This window comes from Gastrolobium bilobum, unplaced genomic scaffold, assembly GCF_033153095.1.
Source record: "Gastrolobium bilobum isolate Gb01-03AN ecotype WA unplaced genomic scaffold, APGP_CSIRO_Gbil_v1 utg11941, whole genome shotgun sequence".
Taxonomy (NCBI): Eukaryota; Viridiplantae; Streptophyta; class Magnoliopsida; order Fabales; family Fabaceae; genus Gastrolobium; species Gastrolobium bilobum.
This window is the reverse complement of record NW_026898164.1, coordinates 119,861-144,106: the sequence shown is the minus strand read 5'-3', so window position 1 is coordinate 144,106 and position 24,246 is coordinate 119,861. Positions and strand designations below refer to the sequence as shown.

The window sequence follows — 24,246 nt, the reverse complement described above, 5'->3', positions numbered from 1 at the left end:
ATATATTTATATTTAATATTTAATAATTTAGCAACAACAAAAAACTAAATTTATAATACCCATTAATTTCGTAAAAAAATAATATCACAAATATTTATATTAAATTAAATAAGATGTAATCATAATTCAACGATTCTAATAGTTTCAACTAAAAACGCAATGCAACTTTTGAACCGTTTGTTAAATATCTGCAACGCGTGGTGTAGTGTCAGAAAAAGTCAGACACGAAGTGTCGATGCATCATAGGTAATATCTACTATAATATTATGAATTAAATGAATCTCATGTTATAGGAGGTAATTTATTCTCTACATATATAAAAATGTGTGGAGCTCACATGGACTCTATATATTTTTAGGTATACATAGGGGATTATTTTATTTTCTACAATATGAAAAACATTATACCCTAGTAGGCTAGTACTATAGTAAAAATATTTTTGTTTTTGTTATAGAAAAAAAATTTGTCACACTCACGTAAAAATAAACGAGTCTTATTATAAATAAAGAAAAGAGGAAAAAAATAGCAGTATGCACTATGAATGTTTTGTGCAGGAAAAACAAAAACATTAAATCCAAATACTATATACATAATACATTATTTAATAATTGGATATTCCTTGGTCTGGTAAATTCACTTGAAGCATATTCAAGTCAGCCCATAGTTATAAGCCCATTCTTAGCAATTCAATCTGGATTGTGGACTGAATTTGTAGGCAAAACAGATTCTGGGTTGGGCTGCAATTGAAAACTAGCCTTTTAGTTCGTGCTTTGCCTGGCTACATGCATATTAATATTTGTAGACGTAGTGAGTATTTAAAAAAATTAAATTTAAGTAGATTAAGTGAAAAAATTAAAACCAAGAAAGAAGTATACCTTCCTTTGAACATGAGTCGTTGAGCTTTGTTAAATGATATGCATATTTGTAATATTTTTGACTGAGAGTTTCTATCTCCTTCATATACATTCTTATATTGGTAATGTTGTAGTTGATTTTCGTTAGTATTGCAGAGGTGACTTAAAAGTCTATTTGGATCCTCTTATTTTTAAGCTACAACCTACTTATAAACTAAAGCTAAAACAAAGAGCTTAAAAAAAAGAAGCTAAAAGCTATTTGGAAATTACATAAAAAAATTAGCTTAAAAATTACTTAAAAGCACATATTTCAAGAAAATTATCTCTCTATCTATCTTTATCACTCTTTATTTAAAAAAAAAAAACAATTCAAGAAAAACAGATAAGAGCTTGAAAATAAGAGCTTTTAGTTTTCAGCTTTTTTCTTCATTACAAAAAAAAAAAGAGCTTTTCTCAAAATCTATTTGGCCTAGCTTATATTTATAAGTAGCTTCTAGTTTAAAAATAAGAGAATCCAAACAGGCACTAATTCTAGCTCTCAATTCTTTCCTGTTCTGGACTGACCACTATTAACTAAATACATTTGGCCCGGCCTGCCAAGGTACATGAAGATATCATATTTTTATTTTTATTTTCATGGTAAACACAGACCATGGATCTCAAAGTAGATGATCTTTCACCTCCTCCACAGGAGCATCTCTTCAAGTAGAGGTTTTTTTTTTTTTTTTTCCAATAGCTGAAGGGTATTCCCACCTCCTTGGGGGTGAGACTAATCCCAAACCGAACACTTTAGGACCCTTGCGGGGCGGCTCTACCCAATCTTTTTTTTTCATACCCAAGACTCGAACTCAAGACCACTGGTTAAGAAAACACACCCTCCGGACCAATTGTGCCAAAGGGTTTGGGTTTCAAGTAGAGGTATTAGTATAGGGAAAAATGGTTATAACTTCATTTTCTTTTCTTTCATTTACATCTTTCTTAATCTTTTATAATTTTCAACCTCTCAAATTTTTTAAATAACAATAAAAAAGTATTCATTTTTAATAAACTAGAAAAGATGCCTACAACATTATAAAATATGCATTAATAAAATGCCTTTAAAATATTAATAGTTTGCATAGTTATAATTTTTTGCATTTAATATTAAATTTTCATGTTTTAATGAAAAAATATTTGAATAAACCCTCGTAAGACATCTTTATTGCTAAAGCCGATGATACCCGGACACGCACATTTTTTTTTAAAATGCATGTCAGACACCGACATGCGGTTAATATTTTGAGACACGTTATCAACTCTCTGACACGTTTCGACATGTTTTTTATTTTAGTCTTATTTTTTTTTTTGGTAGATAAATTTTAGTCTTAATTTTATTTTATTAACTAAACATAAAAAATAATAATTTATAAATCAATTTGTTTCTGTTATGAAATTTGACATGACAAATTAACAAGATACGAAAAATAATTTTTTTTTTATATTTATATTTTGAAATTTGAATATTTGATTGGTTATATGATTTATTATGGACTGTTATATGTATTAAATATAAATTATATTATATATATTAAAAATATTATTTAATATCAAAACGTGTCCCAACGTGTCAAAATATATCATTTTTTAGAATTAACGTATTGTGTTGTCGTGTCTCATGTCTCGTGTCAATATCAGTGCACGTAGGCTATGAGAATTGAGATAATACAGTAACAGAGGAACTTTCGTCCCTTTCTCATCTTTTTGCCCCTCTCTACGGGTCTTCCTATAGCCTACCTCTATGGTCGGTTCTCCCTTGAATTCCCAAAATCAAAAATATAAAATATCTTAATAATATTATACTTTTATTTTATGTATATTTCATTAATGCTATATTTTCATTCTATTTATACTAATAATAATAGTGGCATAGGATTAATAAAATGTTTTATAAATATATATAAGATAACATAGTATATATATATATATATATATATATATATATATATATATATATATGTTTTGCTTAGCATATTATGACTTTAAAGAAAATTTATCAAAATATAATTAAGATTGAGTTAGAATATTATTTTATAAAAAAAAATTAACAATTATAAACATTTTTCATGTCCTGAAAAAATTTAATTAAAATATGTAGTTAAGGAAAATATTATTATAAAAAATAAAATAAAATGAAATAATATAGTTATTAAATTTAAATATGAATATTTCTGTTATACTTCATGATATTATAAATATGTTTAATACTTTTAATCAAATATTAGTTTTAAAATATGTAGATTATAATTTTTTTAAATAAAATAATTTAATATTTACTAAATTTTTATTCATTAAATAAAAAATCATAATCATAAATATTTAATTTAATCCACCCATAATGGTGGATAGGATAATTAATATTCATTATTCAGCGTTGCTGTTTACAGCTGTTTCTCGTCCATGTGCTTTGGTCTGTTTTCGCTTTGCTACTACGGACCAATTTCATTATTTTGTGTTTGGGGTGGTCAAGCATGTGTAGGCCCAATTTCACAATAGCTATGGTTTTCCAAAATTTGTGTACTAGTTTATTCAAAAAAAAAAAAAAGTGTACTAGGTTATAAAGTATATAAATAGGGAAATAGAAGTATCATATTGTAGGAAAATGGCTATGTCATACTATAGACACAACCAATGTGGACCCCACCACTTTCTTTTCTTCTTTTTTTTTTTTAAAATTGGTGAGGTTCACATTGATTGTGTCTATAGCATGACATAACTATTTTCCTACAACATGATACTTCTATTTCCCATATAAATAAAAGGTGGATAGTATATAAATAAAAGTGTATCTACCTTTGATTTAATTTAAAATACAGCATAACTTTTAACTCAGTAAAATTTAAGATTAGGTACACTCTTATGGCTTATATGTATATTTTACAAAACAGTTTTACTTTAAAATTTACAAACACACAAAATCAACGAATAGGATCTACTACATACTTGTTGGGGGATTAGGTGAATTTGCCATAAGTGTGATTGGGTAATACTAACAGTCTTTATGTGATAATCATGAGGAAGTTGTGGTTCGTAACTTAAGGTATATATATATATTAATGGAGCACAAGATAAGTAGTTGGATATACTAGCACTTACTCTGCAAAGTTTCATACTAAATAAACGCTGTATTTTAGGCAAAGTTTCATCCATAACATGATAATGTTATGGACCTAATAAAGAATCATATTCTAAAAGGTCGAATAAAAGACGACACATAAAAAATAAAATCTTCTATTAATGACAATCTTATCCAGACAGTTAACCAGTTGGACTTGGGTCCCAATATTTCTAAGAGACTCAAAAGTAGTACACTCTTACCATTAACTCATCTATAAATAAGGGGTTAAGTCAATAAGGTATACACATTTTAAACCCTCTCTCTTAGCTGTCATTGTGCTCACACTCCACCCTTTGATTATACCGTTATATCGTTTATATAGTACACAGTGATCCACTGATTTTTAAGATATTTCTCCTATAAATAATTGAGAGAGGACACACAGATCCAATAGAAACATACCAACCATTAAGTTGGACATCCCGATTTATCATATTGGAATATATACCTCCAAATAGTATCTGTACTCATATTAGATATGTTTTTGAATCAGACACTTCACGAACACATACGTGTATGACTGAAGCACTTGCTTCAAGTGCAATAGAATAGACGAGGCTTGTGTAATAAGAAGCTCCAATGCATTTTGCTTTCAACCTCGTATTCTACGAGGGCACAAAACATCATTGTAACCACGTGGGCGGGCGTAATGGTTCAGCATCTCGTCCCTTAAGCAAGTGATTGAGGGTTCGAACTCCAACTCTTGTGAATGGAAAGCATTTCGTGGCCAGCTCTTTACCGCTTTGTGCGCTGACCCAGGGCGAGGGATTAGTCTCATGACTATCGGCTGTGGGGATACCTGGATGTAATCCAAACAAAACATCATTGTTATTAATTTTATTTGAAATAAGATATTTTGGCATTAGTTTAGTCAACTGAAATGAACATTATGCAACTGATAAATATATTTGCCAAAATTTTCATACATAAATACTCAAATTAATTAAGGGAAAAAAGTTTTCGATGTTACTTTAGATAACTTTATCTAATGTTCATTGAAACGACGTCGTTTTGGGGTTGAAAAATTAAAAAATTAGAGTGATAAGGACTATTATAACCCTGAAATAAATTAAAATTACAAAAATACCATGATTTCTGTCCCAAAATGACGTCGTTTTGATGAACATTAGATAAAGTTATCTAAAGTAACATAAGAAAAAACAAACCCATTAATTAATTACCCCTTTTATTTGACGAATTAATTACATTTGTAACAAGTTTAATTTATATGATATACATGTGCTTAATCGAGGGAGGACTTAGCCACTTAGGCAGTATAATATTCGCGTGACGTGATATTAGCTATCATATTAAATGTATTTATTGTGTATACTTCAAAACAGGGACGCTGATATTGGAGAATATATACGTCAAAAAGTCTTGGACGTTGATAGAATCATCTGATAAAACAGAGATACGTCGGAGAAAAAAAACAGATTGTAATTTCTCCTTTTTTTCATGTGACTCTTAACGAGGAAATTAAAAAAAGCCACGCTAACGCATCAATACTTTATTATTAGACCCTTCGAAATGTGTGTAGTTTTTCTTAAGAGTTTAGAGGAATTGTCAAAGCAACATTTGTTGAAAGAAATAAAGTGCTCAACTCATTTAGTTGAGAGACCCCTTGTACGTGATATGATCGTAATTCGTACGTGATATGATCGTGTTATTGATGTTTAATTTTTTTTATTAATTTTCCTTTTGGACCATGGACGTAACTTGAGTAGAGTTAGCAACCGAAAATTTCGATGAACCATGGATGCTGGGGGCAAGCAATATGTGGTTCGTAGGTACCTAGTTTTGTTTGGCTGGTGTTTCTTCATTGCTTTATAATTGCAACGTACAAGTTGTTGGTTACTCCTTTCTTGTGGAAGTCAATATCCCATTCCCGTAATACAGTTTGTTAGTTCTGGGAAGAAGAAAGGTTAAACAAATAACATTTTGTACACATACAAATTTATTTATTTTAATATACAGATTCTTTTAAAACGAAAGTTATATTTACAATATTTTTTTTACAACCATATATCATAACCGTTGATTTCCGTCAATCAACGATTGTCATTTAGTATGAATTAATAATTAATTAATGAGTTTAATTTGAGAAAATCATAACCGTTGATTGGCAGAAATCAACGGTTATGATATATGATTGTAAGAGGTTGTAAAAAAAAAAAAGTTGTAACTATAACCTCTCTCTTCTTTTAATTTTTGTTTAACTTTTTTTATAGTTTAAATATTAAAATTATAAATTAGTTCTTAGAATTTTTTAAAAATTCAATTCAATCTATTTTAAATTTAGGAACTTTATTGAAAATGTTTTTGTTCGATAGTTGATACCTGAAATGATTGAGACGTTCTTTCTTGATCATGATAGGGGATCATCGTTGGGGATCACTATTTTGTATCCTTCAATGGCTAATAGGGTGATGTACGGACTTTACCAAAAAAAGAGGTGATGTACGGACTTCGACGTTTAAGTGATTAGCGTAGATGCAAGAAGGTACATATATGGGTTATATTAGTATAATGTTATATGAAAATCAATGTTTGTTCCAGTACAAACATAAAAAAAGAAAGAGAAAGTGAGTTTAGTAAAGAGAAAAGAAAAAATTATGGGGCCCATAAATTTTTGTTTGGGTAGGAAAACAACTTTAAATCAGGTTACATGATACATACATTTCCCTACATATATACTTATAAAATTTTGCTTCTGTCACCAAATATTGTAGCATCTTGATAGAAATTGTGGAAGTCATAAGGAACTGGGAGAATAACTGTAAATCATTACATATATATTATCTGTGTGAGTCTCGTATTCAGGCTGAAAACAATTTGTGAAGTTATTACAACTCATTTATAATATAAATTAAATCGAAAGAAAAGACAATTGTTAATAGGATGTTATAATCACGAAGTATTAGAAGAATTAGTATCTATATAATGCTTTTAGGTACGCCTTGATAAAAACAAATTTGATAGGTAAGTACAATAGAAGACTTTTACTGCTATTAATTAGTGTTTGAACGAGAGAAAAAAAAGTTGCTGAACTCAAAAGATTTTTATATATTTGATCGAATCAGCATACATCTTAAAAGGTTACAAAGGCTATTTATAAAATTTTGACTAGCTATTATAATTAGAAATGGCAAAAAGAAATTAGGAATTTGGACCCAGCTTGCTATTATAATTAAGAAATTCTGGAAAAAAAATCATATAGCTAGTGTACAAAATCATATTCATTGTTGTTAAGAGAAAGATAAAACAATATTCAAACAATTAGCAAATATGATGAAAGGCTAAGAAAAGAAAAAAAAATAGAGTCAGGTTTTCATGATTAAGTTTCCAAAGATTAAGCTAACCTATAACCGATTTGAGTTAGAATAACTTAAAATTTGTTAAAAAGAAAAAAAGGAGGGGGAAAAAACTCTTTTTTTGGTTTCACATCTCAAATTCTCAAAATTTCAGCTTTCATATGTTAGAAAATTATATTTCCTAATATGTTTATGGGCTACATATTATATTAATAATTGTATTATGATATTTAATATATATTGGATAAATTAAAGTCATCAAATAAAGATGCTCGAATAGATTCCTAAGTAAGTGTGAGACAAATGAGTGGATACCAATGTTGGACCAACTAGGTCTAATGAGAGCTTACTGGCCAATAACAAAGAACAACACAATAAAGGGTTATGGTACCTAATATGTCAAATAACAACCCTAGTTTCTCTTGCCCATCAAGAGAGAGACATCACACTAAAGAATAAGGATTAGGGTTATTTGACTGAGGAAGATTGCATACCCCAAAGAAAAAGATTGAAGTTATTCCACTGCTATGGAGACAAGTATGTCTCCACCTTTCTGTTATTATTCCAATAATTGATACCAGAGCCATCGTCATATTGAATCATGAGGGGATTAATTTTTTGTGATTTTTATATATGATGAATAATAAAAAGTTTTTCTTTATTGTCTTTTGGCATAATTTTTTTTTAACGTGGGTTCCATCTTATGTATTTTGTATTAGCTATGTAGTATTATTTTTGTTCCCTGACGGTGATTTTTGGTTTTGGAAGAAAAGTTACATTCTTTTTGAAAATCTAGGATTCACAGTTTCTTAAGAGTTTATTATTTAAACTTTTGAATCTGTATAAAGATGGAATGTTTGGAAGAGTTTTGGCTTTATAATTGATGAGGGTTTGTTGTTTGAATTGAGAATTTGAACGAACAATGAATTCTTTTAGAAAATCTTGAACTTATAGTTTGAAAGAAATCGAATGTTTAAGATTTTTGATTCTGGGGTATTCTTTGTTAAAAGTCAAATATAAATTTTTTTTTGGTATTGCAGCGTGTATGTATATACATTGACGATTAATAAAGAATAATTTTCTTTATTGTTGTTATTTTAGTTTTAAATGAATTTATTATCCCTAAAGGTTTCTATTTGAAATTGAATATGATAGTTTTGTTAGCCGCCAAAGTAGCCAAATTTGTAAAGGTTAATTTGATTTCAAATAGGTTGATCATATAAATATATATTATTTATGCGAGTAATTATCGGCCCAAAGGAAGGTAGTTGTTTAGCCAAATAATATATGTTGTATGATCAAGTGTGTATTTATTGCTTATGTGGATAATAATCGGCCCAAGGGAAGGTTATTATTTGGCCAAGCAATGGACATACTTGTGGTAATAAATATGTGACAATTGTTAAGTGTAAGAACCCGCACCGTTAATTAAGGAAGTTAATTAATTAAGTATGTGAAATTAGAAAATAATTCCATAATTGACCCTAATAATTATTACGAGGTTAAAATAATTATGGTAAGTGAGTAATAATGCTGAAAGTCGCTTTCTGACGAAAAGTGCAGATACCGGTTCTGCTAGTCGGTATAAATGCGTACCGAAAAAGTATCCCGGAAAATTATAATAAGTGCATGATAATTCCTAGAATAATATATAGGACTTGTAAAACGAGTTTCAAGGTAAAATAATGAGAACTGGTGCCAGAAACTGATACTGGCTATGAAAAGCGCGTACCGGAAATGTGCTCCGAAAAATAAAATAAAAATATGAAAAATCTTAGAAAAATGAGTAGGTTCAGATTCCAAAGTTTGGGATTAAAATGTTAAGCGTAACGATTAGCGCTAATACAGTGCGATTAACCTTAAACCGCCTATAAATACTAAATGGCACAGATTTCTAAGGCATTTTACAACCTCCTACGTGCCCCTATTCTGAATTTTGAACTCTCATGCTGGTCACCTTCTTTCCTTGACCTTCTTGCATGAAAACTCTCCCAAGTCACCTCTTTTACCATGGATTCTTCTCTTTTAACCTTGTAAACACATAGAGGTGTGTGTTTGGAGGGTGAAAGCCTTCACCTTTCTGAGTTTGAGGTCTGTCTTGGTGAGACTTAGGGGTTGTGTTGCTGAGTTGTGAGGGTGGAGCCTTTGTGAAGGCATTTTGAGCTTCTAGGAGTAGTCTTTGAAGGAAAGGAACCATTGTTGTGTGCCATTTTCGTGCATCTTCTAAGTAAGAACCTTGGAGGTTGTTGGTGAGCTCCAAGAGCACTCATTCCTCTGTTTTAAGCCTTGGGGTGAGTTGTCTAACCTTGATCATGAGTTTTATTGGTTTAAAGGTGGTGTCTTTGCATGTAAATGAGTTAAACAAGTAACCAACTGATATATGAACCTAGAACAGAGTAAAAATGATGCTTTAACGTTTTAATGGGTTAAAAGATGAACCTTTGGAGTGATATCTCGCGAAATGCAGAAACTGCATTCTGTCGCGAAATATCCGGATATTGATATCCGAATATGGGTATCTGGATATCCGGATATTGATATCCGGATATTGGCAAAGAGATATCCGGATATGCCCCGACATATATCCGGATATTCTGGGTTTTCGTGAATAGTGAAGGTACTGTTCATACAGTACTGAGTTATGGGATAGTGGACCCTAGATTGCTGGAGTTTAACTTCTGTAATAATTAATATAAGTCAGAATCAAGGGATTAAGGGCTTATGGCTTTGTGAGAAGCCTTGAGACATAAAACGTAAAGAAATGGCGTTGTCTTTAAATCATATGCTTGTTGTGCATAAATATTGATGATATTGTTGGTCCAAACAGATTATGATCTTGCTGTTTGTGGACTCTGAGGTATTGTGGACTCTTGGCTTGGATAGCTAGCTTGCAATGTAAGCTTTCGTGTCCTCGGTTTAGCCATTGTCTATTCCACCATACTCCATGGGGGGATGGTTTATATGCATGATGTGTTTTCATGTATTGTTTGTGAGAAGCCTTGAGACGTAAAACGTAAACAAATGGCGTTGTCTTTAAATCATATGCTTGTTGTGCATAAATATTGATGATATTGTTGGTCCAAACAGATTGTGATCTTGCTATTTGTGGACTCTGAGGTATTGTGGACTCTTGGCTTGGATAGCTAGCTTGCAAGGTAAGCTTTTGTGTCCTCAGTTTAGCCATTGTCTGTTCCACCATACTCCATGGCGGGATGGTTTATATGCATGATGTGTTTTCATGTATTGTTTTGCTGAATTGCCATTGAACTGTTAAGTGCAAATGCTATATGATATATATGTGGTGTTCTGTCTAAACAAGATGTTAGGGGTGTTCGCGGTCTGGATTGGATCGGTTTTGGAAGCAAAAATCATCCGATCCAATCCCTTCGGTTTGATCATATAATCATCCATTCGGTTTTGATTTTTTTCAAATCTGATCCAATCCAATCCAATTTTTTTCGGTTTGGATTGGATCGGTTTTCGGTTTTTTGAAAATCCTAAAATTTATTTCATGATTATTGTGCAAATAACATCTTTTGTATATATTGGCTTTGTAAAAAAAAAATTGAAATACAAAAGCATTAATAAACTATAATATAATTTTTTTAATTTTGGCAATGAGATATGAAGCTCTACAAAGATAAAATTTTGTTGATGAAATATGACTAGATTTTTTCTTGGGTTTAGTTGATGGGTTAATGGGTCTTGGGTTTAGAAATTTTTAGGCTATGATTAGGGAAATACCCAAGTAGGTAGAGGGAAATTAATATATTGGATCGGTTTGGATTGGATCGGTTTTCATCAACCCATCCAAAAACCGATCCAATCCAATTAAAATTTGCGGTTTTTATTCGGTTTTCATTTTTTCGATTTTCGGTTTATTCGGTTATCGGTTTTTCGGTTCGGTCACCGCGGTTTGAATCGGTTTGGATCGGTTGATGAACACCCCTACAAGATGTCATGGGGTATTCCTGGGGGCGGGTATAGCATGGGCTGGTACAGCATGGGCTGGTACACCATGGGCTGGCATTTATGTGGGTAATAGACCTATTCCTGCATTTTTTTGATCAGTAGAATAGTTATAACACACATGACATGAATATCTGTTGCATTGCACTGATTTTGGAACTGATATTGAATTACTGCTTTTAGAACTTATATTGCACATGTAAGTGAGCTTGGGGTGGAAGATCCTTGAGGACCCCTTGTCTTACTGAGATTTCTTGTTTAGAGATCTCACCCCACGTTTGGGGAATGCTTATTTTAGGTTCAGGTAGTATGAGGACTGATGCCTCTGGCGGCAGGAGGCCAGAGCTTAATTGATGATTATTGCTGTTATATTTATGCTGGCATGACTGGATTGGATGTTGTTTATGTTTTCTGTCATTTATGATAATTGAGTTGAGACTTATGTTGGGCCTTGTTGCCTTATTTGGGTGAGCATGAGAGTTGTCCATGCCACTATATTGCTAGTACTTTTAGCTTGAGTTGTATAAACTGCTAGTTGGCCCGGTCTACGTGTTGTAGTTCCGTGACTAGAGACATATATCTGTTATTTTAATTAATGAGGTATTTCAGTTAGCTATCTTTTGCAATTTACATACAGGCACGATTTTATTTAATTGATTAATTAAGCAAGTTGGTAATGATAATGACGTCATAATCGAAAAGAAAAAGATATTCCGCATTTTTAATTAAGCGCAGCTTAATACGGTGATATGATAACATTGCCGGATATATACAGGGTGTTACATTAAAGATTCACCATGTGAGACATAGTTGGACCAAAGGAAGGCTATGGTTTGACAGGACTTATTGTCAATGTTTGACCACTGCATTGAGAGTACCATTTACAAGTTGATATTTTTGTCCAAAGACTAAATGTCAATGTTGTGTTAGGTATTTTGTAAATAAATCCATTTGGCTTCTGATTATCGGTCAATATCATATATATATATATATATATATATATATATATATATATTGCGTTGTTTGACTATACATATGATATGACATTAATGTTGAGCATGTTGTTCTTGAATTAGTAGCCATGTCAATAATTTGTTGGAATTTTTATTTATTTATTTATTTATATTTAAGGATTATTACCGTCAGCAACTAAAGCTTTATATAATTAAATACTTTGCTATAAGGAATTATGCTCAATCCATTATGACAAAGTTTGGATAATTTTATTGTAATCTCATTCACAAAATTGAAAGCATTAAAATTATGGAAATCAGGTATTTAATTAAGTAAAATAAGCATTTGGTTTATGTTTATTTTATTTAATCATTATTCCTTTTAATTTTTTTGTATTTTATAATAAATTAGTTGAAAGAATATTGCTGCCAAAGTAACCTCTGTTGTGTATAATAATTTATTATAATGTATAAAGATGAGTATATTTATTATTTATGCTAATAATTATCGACCCAATAGAAGGTTATTATTTGGCTAAATAATATATATACATGTGACAATAAATATGTCACGATTATAAAGATTTTCCATGTGAGCAATAGTCGGCCCAAAGGAAGGCTATTGCTTGACAGGATTTGTTGTCAATATTTGATTGTTGCGTTAAGAGTACCACTTACAAATTGATATTTTTGTTCCAAAGATCAAATGTCGATATTGTGCTAGGTATCTTCTAAATGGGCTCACTTTGCTTTAGATTGTTTGTTAATGTCATGTATGTGCATTTTATTTTAGTTGCACATTTGGTATGACATGGATGTGATGTATGTTATTTTATTTGTTCTCTATATAGTTTCTGCTACTATAGTTAACTTTGTTGCTCAAGTGAATATCATTCACATGCTTAATGGGTCAAATTTCAAGCCGTGAAAAGAGAATGTGGCAATATTATCGGTTGCATAGATTTTGACAATGCGCTAAGGATTAAGAAACACACTCCCACTCCAGAAAATCCGAATATAGATATGATTAAGAAGTGAGAACACTCAAATCGCATGTGTCTAATGATCATGAAACGCTCCGTTCCAAAGGCGTTTAGGGGCTCGATAGTTGAGACTATTGATACCAAGAAGTTTCTGAAGGAACTCGAGAAATACTTTACTCGAAATGAAAAGGCCAAAATTGGTCACACCTTGTCCAAACTCATTAATATGAGGTCTGGAGGAAAAAGGAACATAAGGGAATATATTATAGAGATGTCTAATCTCGCTAGAAAACTCAAGGGACTAATGTTAGAGTTATTTGATGATTTGCTCGTGCACTTGGTTTTTATTTCTCTTTTTGCACAATATGGTCAGTTTGTAGTGAGTTACAATACCCAAAAGGATAAATGGACTCTTAATGAGCTCGTTGCTCGTTGTGTGCAAGAGGAAGAAAGGCTTCAATGAGAAAAGACTAATAGTACTCATTTAGAATCAACCTCTCAAAATATGAGAAAAAAGAGAGCTAAGAACGCTATAGATAAATCACTCATGCTAAATAAGCAAAAGAAACAGGATAAGGTATTTACCTGCTATTTTTGCGCAGAGAAGAAATAAAACACTTAAAGATGTGGTGAGAAGTATGATTAGTCATTCTTCTTTACCTAAGTCACATTGAGGAGAAGCACTAAATACTGCAGTTTATGTCCTTAATAGGGCTTCAACTAAAGTAGTGACTAAAACCCCTATAAGTTATGAACTGGAAATAATTATAGCATAAGGCATTTACACATTTGGGATTGTCCAACTGAAGCAAGACATTATAGGCCAAATGAAAGAAAGTTGGACTCAAGAACAATTAGCTGCTATTTTGTTGAATATGTTGAACACTTTCAGGGCTTTAAGTTTTAAAATCCTAATACAAGACTTATTATTTTTTTAGACGAGAAATACCAGATTCCTTAAGGATAGTTTGAAGAGGAAGATAAAGTAAGGAGTGTTGTCTTTAATGAGGAAGAAAATTATATTTCTCTTCCTAATATTATCATTATTCAAGATGCAATTCTGGTACAAACAATTAATGATCAGGTCCCTGTTTATAACATTATTATGGAACAGGTTCGGTCCCTGACATTTCTTTAGGTCAAGACAACAATGAACCACCTCCTATGCCACATGAAGAACAAACTCAACAAATTCAAGAAGTGTCATTAAGGAGATCCACTAAAGGAGAAACGTAATTCTAGATGATTATATTGTGTTTCTTCAAGAGCATGAAAATATTTTAGGCTTGAAAGAAGATGATTCAATCAACTTTCAACAAGTCTTAGAAAGCTCTGATGCTCATAAATGGATTGATGCCATGAAAGATGAGATGAAATCTACGAAAGATAATGACGTTTGGGATCTTGTCGAATTTCCTAAAGGCACAAAACCCATTGGTTGTAAATGGATATTCAAAATCAAAAGGGATTCCAAGGGCAATATCAAAAGATATAAGACACGTCTAGTTGCTAGAGGTTTCACTCAGAAAGAATGCATAGATTATAAAGAGACATTCTCTTCGGTTTCTACAAAAGACTTTGTTTGGACCATAATGGTACTTGTGGCTCATTTGTATTTGGAGCTATATCAGATGGATGTAAAAACAGAGTTTCTCAATGGTAACATTGATGAGACCATTTATATAGTGCAACCAGAAAACTTTGTATTTGGAGATTCAAAGTCTATGGTTTGAAAATTAAAGAAGTTCATCTATGACCTTAAGCAAGATTCTTGTCAATGGTATCATAAATTTCATCAAGTTATCATCTGCTATGCCTTTGAGGTGAACTTGGTAGAAGATTATGTGTACCACAAGTTCAGTGGGAGTAAATTCATATTCCTGATACTATATGTTGATGATATATTACTTGCCAGCAACGATATAGGCTTATTGCGTGAAACCAAAAAATTTCTCATAAGTTTTTTTTAGATGAAGGATGTTGGTGATGCATCTTTTGTCTTAGGGATACAGATACTTTGAGATCGCTCTCAAGGTATCCTACGGTTATCACAGAAGGCCTATATTGAAAAGATTTTGGATAGATTTGGCATGAAGGGTTGTACATCAGGAGACACACCCATATCTAATGTAGACAAGTGTAGTCTCGGTCAATGCCCCAAAGGTAAGCTTGAGATTATGGAAATGACAAAGGTACATTATGATTCGGCAATAGAAAGCCTTATGTATGCTTAGGTTTGTACTCGCCCTGATATAGCATTTATAATGGGAGTATTAGGTAGATACTTGAGCAATCAAGGAGTGGATCGTAGGAAAGCAGCCAAGAGGGTTATGTGGTATTTAAAGAGAACAAAAGATTACATGCTCACATATCAGAGGTCAGATGAATTAGAGATCATTGGGTATACTGACTTCGATTTTGCTGGATGTCAAGACAATAAAAGATCCATATCAGGTTATGTCTACATGTTAGCTGGAGGAGCTATTTCTTGGAAGAGTGCTAAGCAGACACTCGTAGCTTCCTTTATTATGGCCGCTAAATTTTTAGCTTGTTTTGAGGTGTCAAACCATAGGGTGTGTCTATGAAATTTTGTCACGGGGCTGTGTATAGTAAATGGTATTGAAAATCCACTAAAGATTTATCATGACAATAGTCAGAGTGTTGTACTCCAACAATAATAGAAGCTCTTCAAAATCGAAGTACATCGGTATAAAGTTTCTGGTTGTTAAAGAAAGAGTTCAGAGTGGTCAGATTTCCATATAACACATAAGGACGAGCTCCATGCTTGCAGATCCGCTTATATGTTTTTCACGAGTATACTGCTCATCACTTTCAGCAGGTATCATCCCAAAAGTTATTTTCTCACTATTATCTTATCACAATCACACACAAATAGGAAAACTTAAACTTTATCACAAACCACATATTTGAAAAATTTCCTCAAAGATTTTTAATAATTTCCACATCAATTATCCAAGAGTATAATTTCCAAATCAATTATCCAAGAGTATCATAATTTCCATGTCAAATATCCAAATATAAATAATTATATAATTAATTTTGATATTTTCTTGAGGTTATAATTCTAAACAATATAATTAACCTAAAAAAAATTAAATCCAATAAAGTTCCTAATAATATTCATTTAATTAACCTATCTCTAAGGACTATGATTACCTGGACTCCATGTTTGATGACTTCCTAGGGAGGAGAGTGAATTTAGAGAGGGAAAGCATAATTGGTAGCCAAAGAAAAATAATAACAACAAAATTTAAAAAAAAATGGAAATAAGAAGAAAGAGGAGAAAGGAAATGGAGAGGTGATAGAGATTGGAAGTGATTTGGTTTGGTTAGGTTAAGCCACCTATTTATAGCTGAAGTTTTTTTTTTCCAAGTTGGTTCATGATATGGGCTTTATTGTAAATAATTGAATTTGTTTTCTTATAGAATTTGTTTTCCTTTTTTCCTTATATAATTTGTTTCCTTTTCTTCATGTAATTATTTGTTTCCTTTTTTTCTTAGGATTATTTGTTTACTTTTCTTCTTTGGATTTCTTTCCTTTTAGTTTTCTTATGGGCTCATGATATTATATCCTGTATTATACACACTTGAATATACAATTCTTCTTTTTGTATTTATTAGATAGGATATTTCTGACTCATGGCTGATTCATAGGATATTGCTGACTCAATATTATGATGCACATTCTATTTATTTTTAATTTTATTATTACTATTAATTTTATTATTACTATTTTCTATTATTATTATTATTATTATTAATAATTTGGGGTATTATACTACTTGAATTGATTTAGTGGTGAGGAGTTAAGATAATTTGCATGAAATCATAGTTTCAAATCCCAATACTCCCATTATTTAAAAAAAAAAACTAATAGCGGTTAATTGATAGAACTGAAAATCAATTTAAATAAAAAATAAGAACAATATAGGAAAAAGTTCACCAATGCCCCTGTGATTTGCTTCAGAATCACCTATGTCCTTGTGGTTTTTTTCTATCACATATGCCCCTGTAGTTTGCAAAAAGGTATGTTTTTTTTATCACATATGCCCCTATGGTTTTTTATTTTTTACAAAGCACAGGAACATATATGATAGAAAAAAATCACAGGAGCATAGATGATTCTAAAGCAAATCACAGAATTAAATGTGTTCTTTAATACTAGGAGTTTCCTTGAAGGAATAGATTTATGAAACTGTCAATACCTGGATTTTTTTTTTTCAGGAATTGAATACAAATAAAAAATAATAATTCATGATTGATAATGACACATAAATGTTCCTCACAAAGAAAATTTATGAGTTTATCATTTTTCCTATCGAGATAACATCACATAATTGTTTGTTTTTTTTTTTTTTAATATTCCAATCGGTTCATTGCTTCGCAACTAATCCGATTCGGGGTGGATCTAGGATTAAGGCTTTAAATCCCTCCCAAATAATTGTTTTTTTATGTGACAGGAGAAATATTTTTTTCAAAAATTATATACAGAAATATATTTTTCATGTTTTATGAGACAAAATTATCTCATACAATGCATAAAAAGTGAATGAAACTCACTACAAAAAAAGAAGACTATCATTCACTTTTTATATGTGTATGATGTAACATGAAAAAAATATTCCCCAATTATATAAGGGATAAGATATTGTAATAACCAATTAGTGTTATTACCAATCAATTTCATCATTAGATCGATTATGTTGATTCAACGATTATATTTATTTCCACCTTTGTATGGTCATGATTCTTTATATTAATATGAAAGCATTAAATATGAGAAATCATAACCATACAAATGTGAAAATAAATATATAGTATTAAATATGGGGAATCATAACCATAGAAAGATGAAAATAAATATAACTGGATCAACATAATCGATCTAACGGTAAAATTAATTGATAGTAACGTTGATAGTAACACTAATTAGTTGTTACAATATCATTCCCATTGTATAATATGAAAAAAAATATGGGCTTATTTTCTCACTAGTCATTAATCATCGATGGTAGAAGAAACCAGAAAAGGGTCTAATTGGGTGCAATGGAAAATTTAGAAAAGGTTTAAATTATTTTGTCCAGAAAAGGCTCATGCTTTAAATTTGTACAGTTTTTCTTGAGAGAGAGAGAGAGAGAGTATGTATGGGTTTTATTTTGGATGCAGAGTATGTATGGTTTTTGACACCTGTCTTTGGTTTTTAATCTAAGAAAAGCAAGCACTCTCTATAAGTACACCACCATGGTCCATGGTTGATTAATTAATCGTAGCTAGCATAGACTTCCAAAAGTAATAGTGTTTTCTTGTGGAGAGGGAGAGAAAGAGAAATGAAGAGAGAGTGTCATCCTTTACTAAAAGGTGGAAGAAGAGGAGGCAAAAAATACATACATGCTTTTTCTTCAGCTCAGATGGAATCATTAGGAAGCATATGTGAGGCACTATTGCCTCCTCTGCGGTTGGAATGTTTGGACACGATGGATAACAACCCAACAACCAAGGCTGTCCAGTTCTTCTGGAAAGCTTCCGCATCTGAATTCTCTGTACCTGACCAGGTACCACTTTCTTGTCTCTTTCACCGTCACAAAAAGTTGTCTGTTTTTATTTATTGCTTTTTTGCTTTTTATCATAAACAAAAGTATTCATCACGGAAAGATTATCAACTGCATAATTTCCCTCAGGGATTATGGAAGGGGTTTCCTGCAAATATATTATTGGATTTATAATTCAGAAAAAAAAAGATTATTGGGAATTAATTAATAACACATTCTTCCTTGTATTTGACAAACAGAAAAGTTTGAGATCATATCTTGATCTTCATAATTTCCGAAATGCTTGGGTGGAGAGTGTAAATTAGAAATCTTGACATTTGTATTATTAGTTTTTTATTTATTTTATTTTATTTTTATTTTGAGAATTAGAAAGAATATAAAACTAAGGGAAATACTTTTCTCCTTTCACATGAGACAAGATTTTATTCCTACACATACATCGACTTTCGTGCTAAGCTTTTGTTTTTTTTTTTTACTTTTTTTTTAAATTGTTGGTCCCACTTTTTTGTCTCAGTAGGAGACAATTATTCTCTCCTGTTAAAGAGAAAAGTATTCCCCTCAAACTAATAAGAGAGAAAGTTGTCCTCTCTTAACAATTGACTTTAGCTCAAATCATTTGAATTTAGCACGCATTCTCGATAGCGTGTTAGGTACCAATGAGTGCTCTTCTTTCTTTTTTTTCCTCGAAATTTGAAGTTATCTAATTAAGCTGCATTGCTTTTTTTTCCTTGATAAATATAATTGAGTTTTATAAGAGTTATAGTGTAGAAAAAATAATTCTGTAATATTATAGAGAGTCGTTTTGCGTGTTTTAGTTTTTTTTTTTTTTCTTCAAAAAGTGCGAGTCTCACAAAATATTATGTGTGTAAGAAATTTTTTTGTATCATGTGACATGATAGATGCAAATCTCAATATAATTATGCTGCAATCTCCGGTGTCCAACTCAACTCAATTCTTACAAAAGACAATTTTATTTTTACCATAATATGCCAAAATATATCTTTAATTTATTGTTCTCCGAAATGTATTCAAAGCATTATGTATACATGAAAAGAAAAAATAAATACTGTAATGCCCTTGACAGTACTTTTTCCCTTTTTTAGTGAAGCTGTATTTTATATTACAAGAATAAAATCAAACTTTAAATTGGAATAAACATTACTTTTTCAGACTCAAATTAAATTGAAATAGTTGTAGACTTGTAGTACAATGTTTCTGAATTGAAGAGTTCAGAATATATTTTTATGAGATTAATGTTTATCATATTATAAAGATGGATTTAACGTTTTAAAGTGAATGTAGATAATCTACATTTACTCATAAAATGATGTCGTTTTGGGTTTAAAAATTAAACAATTATAAAGAAAAATATTATTATAACCATGAAATAAATTATAATTACAAAAATATCTTGACTTCTGCCTCAAAACGACGTCATTTTAGGTTCACTGTAGATAAGTTATCAACATTGACTGTAGAAAAAACGAACTCTATAAAAATAAAATAGATAATTTTTTTATATATAAATAAAAATATGTAAGGCTTATGTGAGAAGAAAGAGAAAAAAAATATGATTTCATATACTTTTTTTTTTGAGGTTACAAGAAATTAAACACAACACCCGATTTCATATACTTTTATGTGTATATAAAAAATTAAATTATTTTCTATACGTAAGAAATATTAATCATTAATGAAATATTAATCTCTATCTTTACATATTAAATGTTATAAACGGAATTATATGATTGGTGGTTGTTATTGTCATAAGCTTTCATGAATCATGATGGATGTACCGCCTTTAGGTTCTCTAATTAATGAGTTTCGTGTTAGAGTTGTTTTCTCTCTCTCTTTTTATATATCAACCCCAATTAATTTTTTGAAGTGAGTCAATTGAATATTTTCACAAATTTTAATTCACTAAATCAGCTACGAGATTAATTTTGAGTCGTAGTTAAAATTTCTCGTCAGTCATTTCTCCCTAAAGATTTAATTAGTGTTAACCGAATCCAAGTTCTCTCATTTTTTTAACAAACCATAATTTTTATAAGCATGTGCGAATCTTTAATTTAGTTCTAATTATACAACCCAAGTGCTTATTTGAGTTTTTTTTTATCAAAAAATATTAAATAACCACAATTTTTCGGTCAGCTTTTTGTTAAGATAAGTAGAGATTTTGTTTTTGATTCTAGATGAATAACTGATCCTTATCACTTTAACTTATACAATCATTACTTTTCAATATTGTCGAATTATAGCCGAGTTCTATTAAAATTTTATAAATGTGTAACCATTACTTTTTTTTAAAAAAATGATATAAGCTAGTATCTTATCTTATTATGTATGTCAATTCATCTTTATTTAAATATTAAATTTTTTAATAAATCTAAACTGCATATTTGTTAATTTAATTTTAATTTTAATTTTTAAGGTGAAAAAAAGGAATAAAATAACTATCATTAATAGTAACATCTTACTTTTTAGGATGAAATTTATATAAAAAAATCACTAAAATATAATTCTTGTGTTATTAATATAAATTAGTTATTGTGATTGCTTTTTATAAAATATATTTATTATCTTATAACTTATGGAATGGTTCCAACTTCCAACTTTCAAGAATGTCTCACATCTTTCGATTTCTTTCAGAATAGTAGTGTATTCACATAATTTTTCCTATAAAATGCCACAATTATATTTTATAAACTCATTATTAATTCGATAAAGAGTTGCTTTTACATCTATACACACACAAAAAACTTAGAGGTATGCTTCTATATCATTAATGTACAAACAACTTTTCTATTTGACTTTTGAAAATGATGTTTTCTTTTTGCACTACCAGTTATGATGCAACCATTTCTCTTTGATAGAGTCAGTGATCTAACAGCTTGCAAATATATTAATCTGAAATGTGCATAGGTTGCAGAGATGCTGATGAAAAGAGCTCTAACTGAAGCAATGATACTGCTGAGAGTGATTCTATGGATGCTGGCAACAAGGTTGGGCACTTTATTGCTATGTGGGTCTCTCTGTCTGAGTCACAAATGGCCCTTCATCAATAATTTCTCAAATATTTCTCTGGAAAACAGAGAAAAGGTTCTGCAGAAATGGCTCAAGCATCGGTTCCTGACACCTATTAGACTTGCTTTTGTTTACATCAAAGTCCTTTGCCTCATTGTTTTCTTCTCTCAAGTAAAGAAAGACACATTCTTGATTCACATACTTTCAGTAACATTTTTCTCTTTAACCCCTATGCGACTTTTGGATTAATGTGCTGTGTAATGGAATATTCACTTGTGTGCAGTGTGATGACAATGGTGAAAACCCAGCATGGGAAGCCATTGGATATCAGGTTGACACTGATGGGAACACAAGCAACATTCACAAAGAGAGGCCTCTTGAAAAGGGAATAGTGGAAGCTATGAAAGAGACCAATTTGAGTCTGCCTGAGTCTCTTGTTCAGAAAGGTCTTGAAGTTGCTGTAGATGCTGAAAACAACATCCTCAAGATCAAATCATGTGATGTAGTAATTGTTGGGTCTGGTTGTGGGGGAGGAGTTGCAGCTGCTGTTCTTGCAAGTTCAGGACTGAAGGTGCTTGTTCTTGAGAAGGGTAACTACTTTACTCCCATGGATTATTCTTCTCTAGAAGGGCCCTCTATAAATGAACTTTACGAAGTAGGAGGAACTATGGCATCCTTAGATGGGAAAATGGGAATTCTTGCAGGGTCAACTGTGGGTGGTGGTTCTGCTGTTAATTGGGCTGCATCTATTAGAACACCAAATTGTGTGCTTAAGGAATGGGCAGAGGACCAGAAGCTATCACTCTTTTCAGGCTATGAATATCTTTCTGCCATGGACATGGTGTGTAAAAGGATTGGTGTAACAGATAGATGTGTGGAGGAAGGGCTCCAAAATCAAGTTCTCCGAAAAGGTTGTAAGAATCTTGGTCTTCAAGTTGATTATGTGCCTAGAAATTCATCAGAACATCATTACTGTGGGTCTTGCAACTATGGTTGTAGAAGAGGAGATAAAAAAGGGACTGAAGTTACATGGCTTGTCGATGCTGTGGATCATGGTGCAGTAATTCTAACAGGATGCAAAGCTGACAGGTTTATGCTGGTAAAGAATAAGGGAGGATGTGTAAGAAGAAAGAAATGCTTAGGAGTGATGGCTAATGTTTTAACAAACAATATCACATGGAGACTGCAAATTGAGGCCAAAGTCACAATCTCTGCATGTGGGGCTCTTTTCACACCTCCATTAATGATCTCCAGTGGTTTAAAGAATAAGAACATTGGCCGGAACCTTCATCTCCATCCAGTGCTAATGACATGGGGATATTTTCCAGACACAATTTCTGATCTCAAGGGTAAAAGCTATGAGGGAGGAATAATCACTTCTTTCCACAAGGTTCTATCAGAGGACTCCAAAGTAAAAGCAATAATTGAAACTCCAGCACTGGCCCCAGGAACTTTTTCTTCGCTGTTTCCTTGGGTGTCTGGACTTGACTTCAAAGAAAGAATGCTCAAATATTCAAGGACCGTTCATTTGATCACAATTATTCGAGACAAGGGTTGCGGAGAAGTTAGGACTGAAGGTAAGGTAAAGTATGAGTTAGTTGAATCAGACAAAGAGAACATCAAGGATGGATTGCAGCAGGCACTGCGGATTCTAATAGCGGCAGGAGCTGTTGAAGTAGGTACTCACAGAAGTGATGGACAGAGAATTGAGTGTAAAGGGAATAATGAAAAGGAATTGAAGAAGTTTTTGGAATCAGTATATGCAACAGGAGGGCCAATGTCACATGAAGAAAAATGGAGTATATATGGTTCTGCTCATCAGATGGGGAGCTGTAGGATGGGCATGACTGAAAAGGAAGGTGCAGTTGATGAAAATGGTCAGAGTTGGGAAGCAGAAGGCTTATTTGTGTGTGATGCAAGTCTGATGCCAACTGCAATTGGTGTCAATCCCATGATAACTATCCAGTCCACTGCATATTGTATTGCCAAGAGAATTGCAGTGTTTTTGACAACGGAATAGAATTACCTGGTTTGTTCTTCTTCTTTCCTTCAAGCAAGCATCCTATAATAGTTGCCTAGATTGTTTGAAACTTTGAATTGAACAGTCATTCATGTTATGAATATGTGGTTATAAAAATTATAGTGGTTTTCCATTCTTTTGAGTTTCCTTCTTGAATTACTTCATAAACACTGGAAATTTGCAGTGCAGAGGCTTTCATATTAAATTTCTGACAATGTGGCTCATTAGTTTTAACTTTTCGATGTGTGTGGAGTGGATCCAGCGTGCTGTTCCTGTCAAATACATGATAATGGCACATGAACTGTGGTATTTTGTGAACATTGGGAAAAACTTGAGTGCTAATACCACAAACGAGAATGTCATGCAAAAACTAACCAGAACAGGCTGGGAAAGAATAGCCTCTGAG

At 31.5% G+C, this 24,246-nt stretch overlaps 2 protein-coding genes across 2 annotated transcripts; both read left to right on the top strand.

Moving 5' to 3' along the window:
- Positions 1–13,312: 13,312 nt before the first annotated feature.
- On the top strand, positions 13,313–13,690 carry LOC133313436 (uncharacterized). Its single transcript, XM_061514811.1, has one exon. The coding sequence runs from the start codon at positions 13,313–13,315 to the stop codon at positions 13,688–13,690; it is 378 nt and encodes a 125-aa protein (XP_061370795.1).
- A 4,794-nt stretch (positions 13,691–18,484) lies between these two features.
- LOC133313428 (long-chain-alcohol oxidase FAO1) lies at positions 18,485–23,941 on the top strand. The gene is made up of 3 exons (XM_061514802.1): positions 18,485–18,799; positions 21,719–21,991; positions 22,104–23,941. The coding sequence occupies exons 1-3, from the start codon at positions 18,575–18,577 to the stop codon at positions 23,838–23,840; spliced, it is 2,235 nt and encodes a 744-aa protein (XP_061370786.1). The 5' UTR covers positions 18,485–18,574; the 3' UTR covers positions 23,841–23,941.
- Positions 23,942–24,246: the final 305 nt, after the last annotated feature.

What these genes read in the sequence shown, in the direction of transcription:
- LOC133313436 (XM_061514811.1), top strand. Translation starts at nt 13,313, where the DNA reads ATGAAACGCTCCGTTCCAAAGGCGTTTAGGGGCTCGATAGTTGAGACT.
- LOC133313428 (XM_061514802.1), top strand. Translation starts at nt 18,575, where the DNA reads ATGAAGAGAGAGTGTCATCCTTTACTAAAAGGTGGAAGAAGAGGAGGC. An exon ending in AATTCTCTGTACCTGACCAG is followed by an intron (nt 18,800 to 21,718) that starts GTACCACTTTCT and finishes AAATGTGCATAG; the next exon opens with GTTGCAGAGATGCTGATGAA. An exon ending in TCATTGTTTTCTTCTCTCAA is followed by an intron (nt 21,992 to 22,103) that starts GTAAAGAAAGAC and finishes ACTTGTGTGCAG; the next exon opens with TGTGATGACAATGGTGAAAA.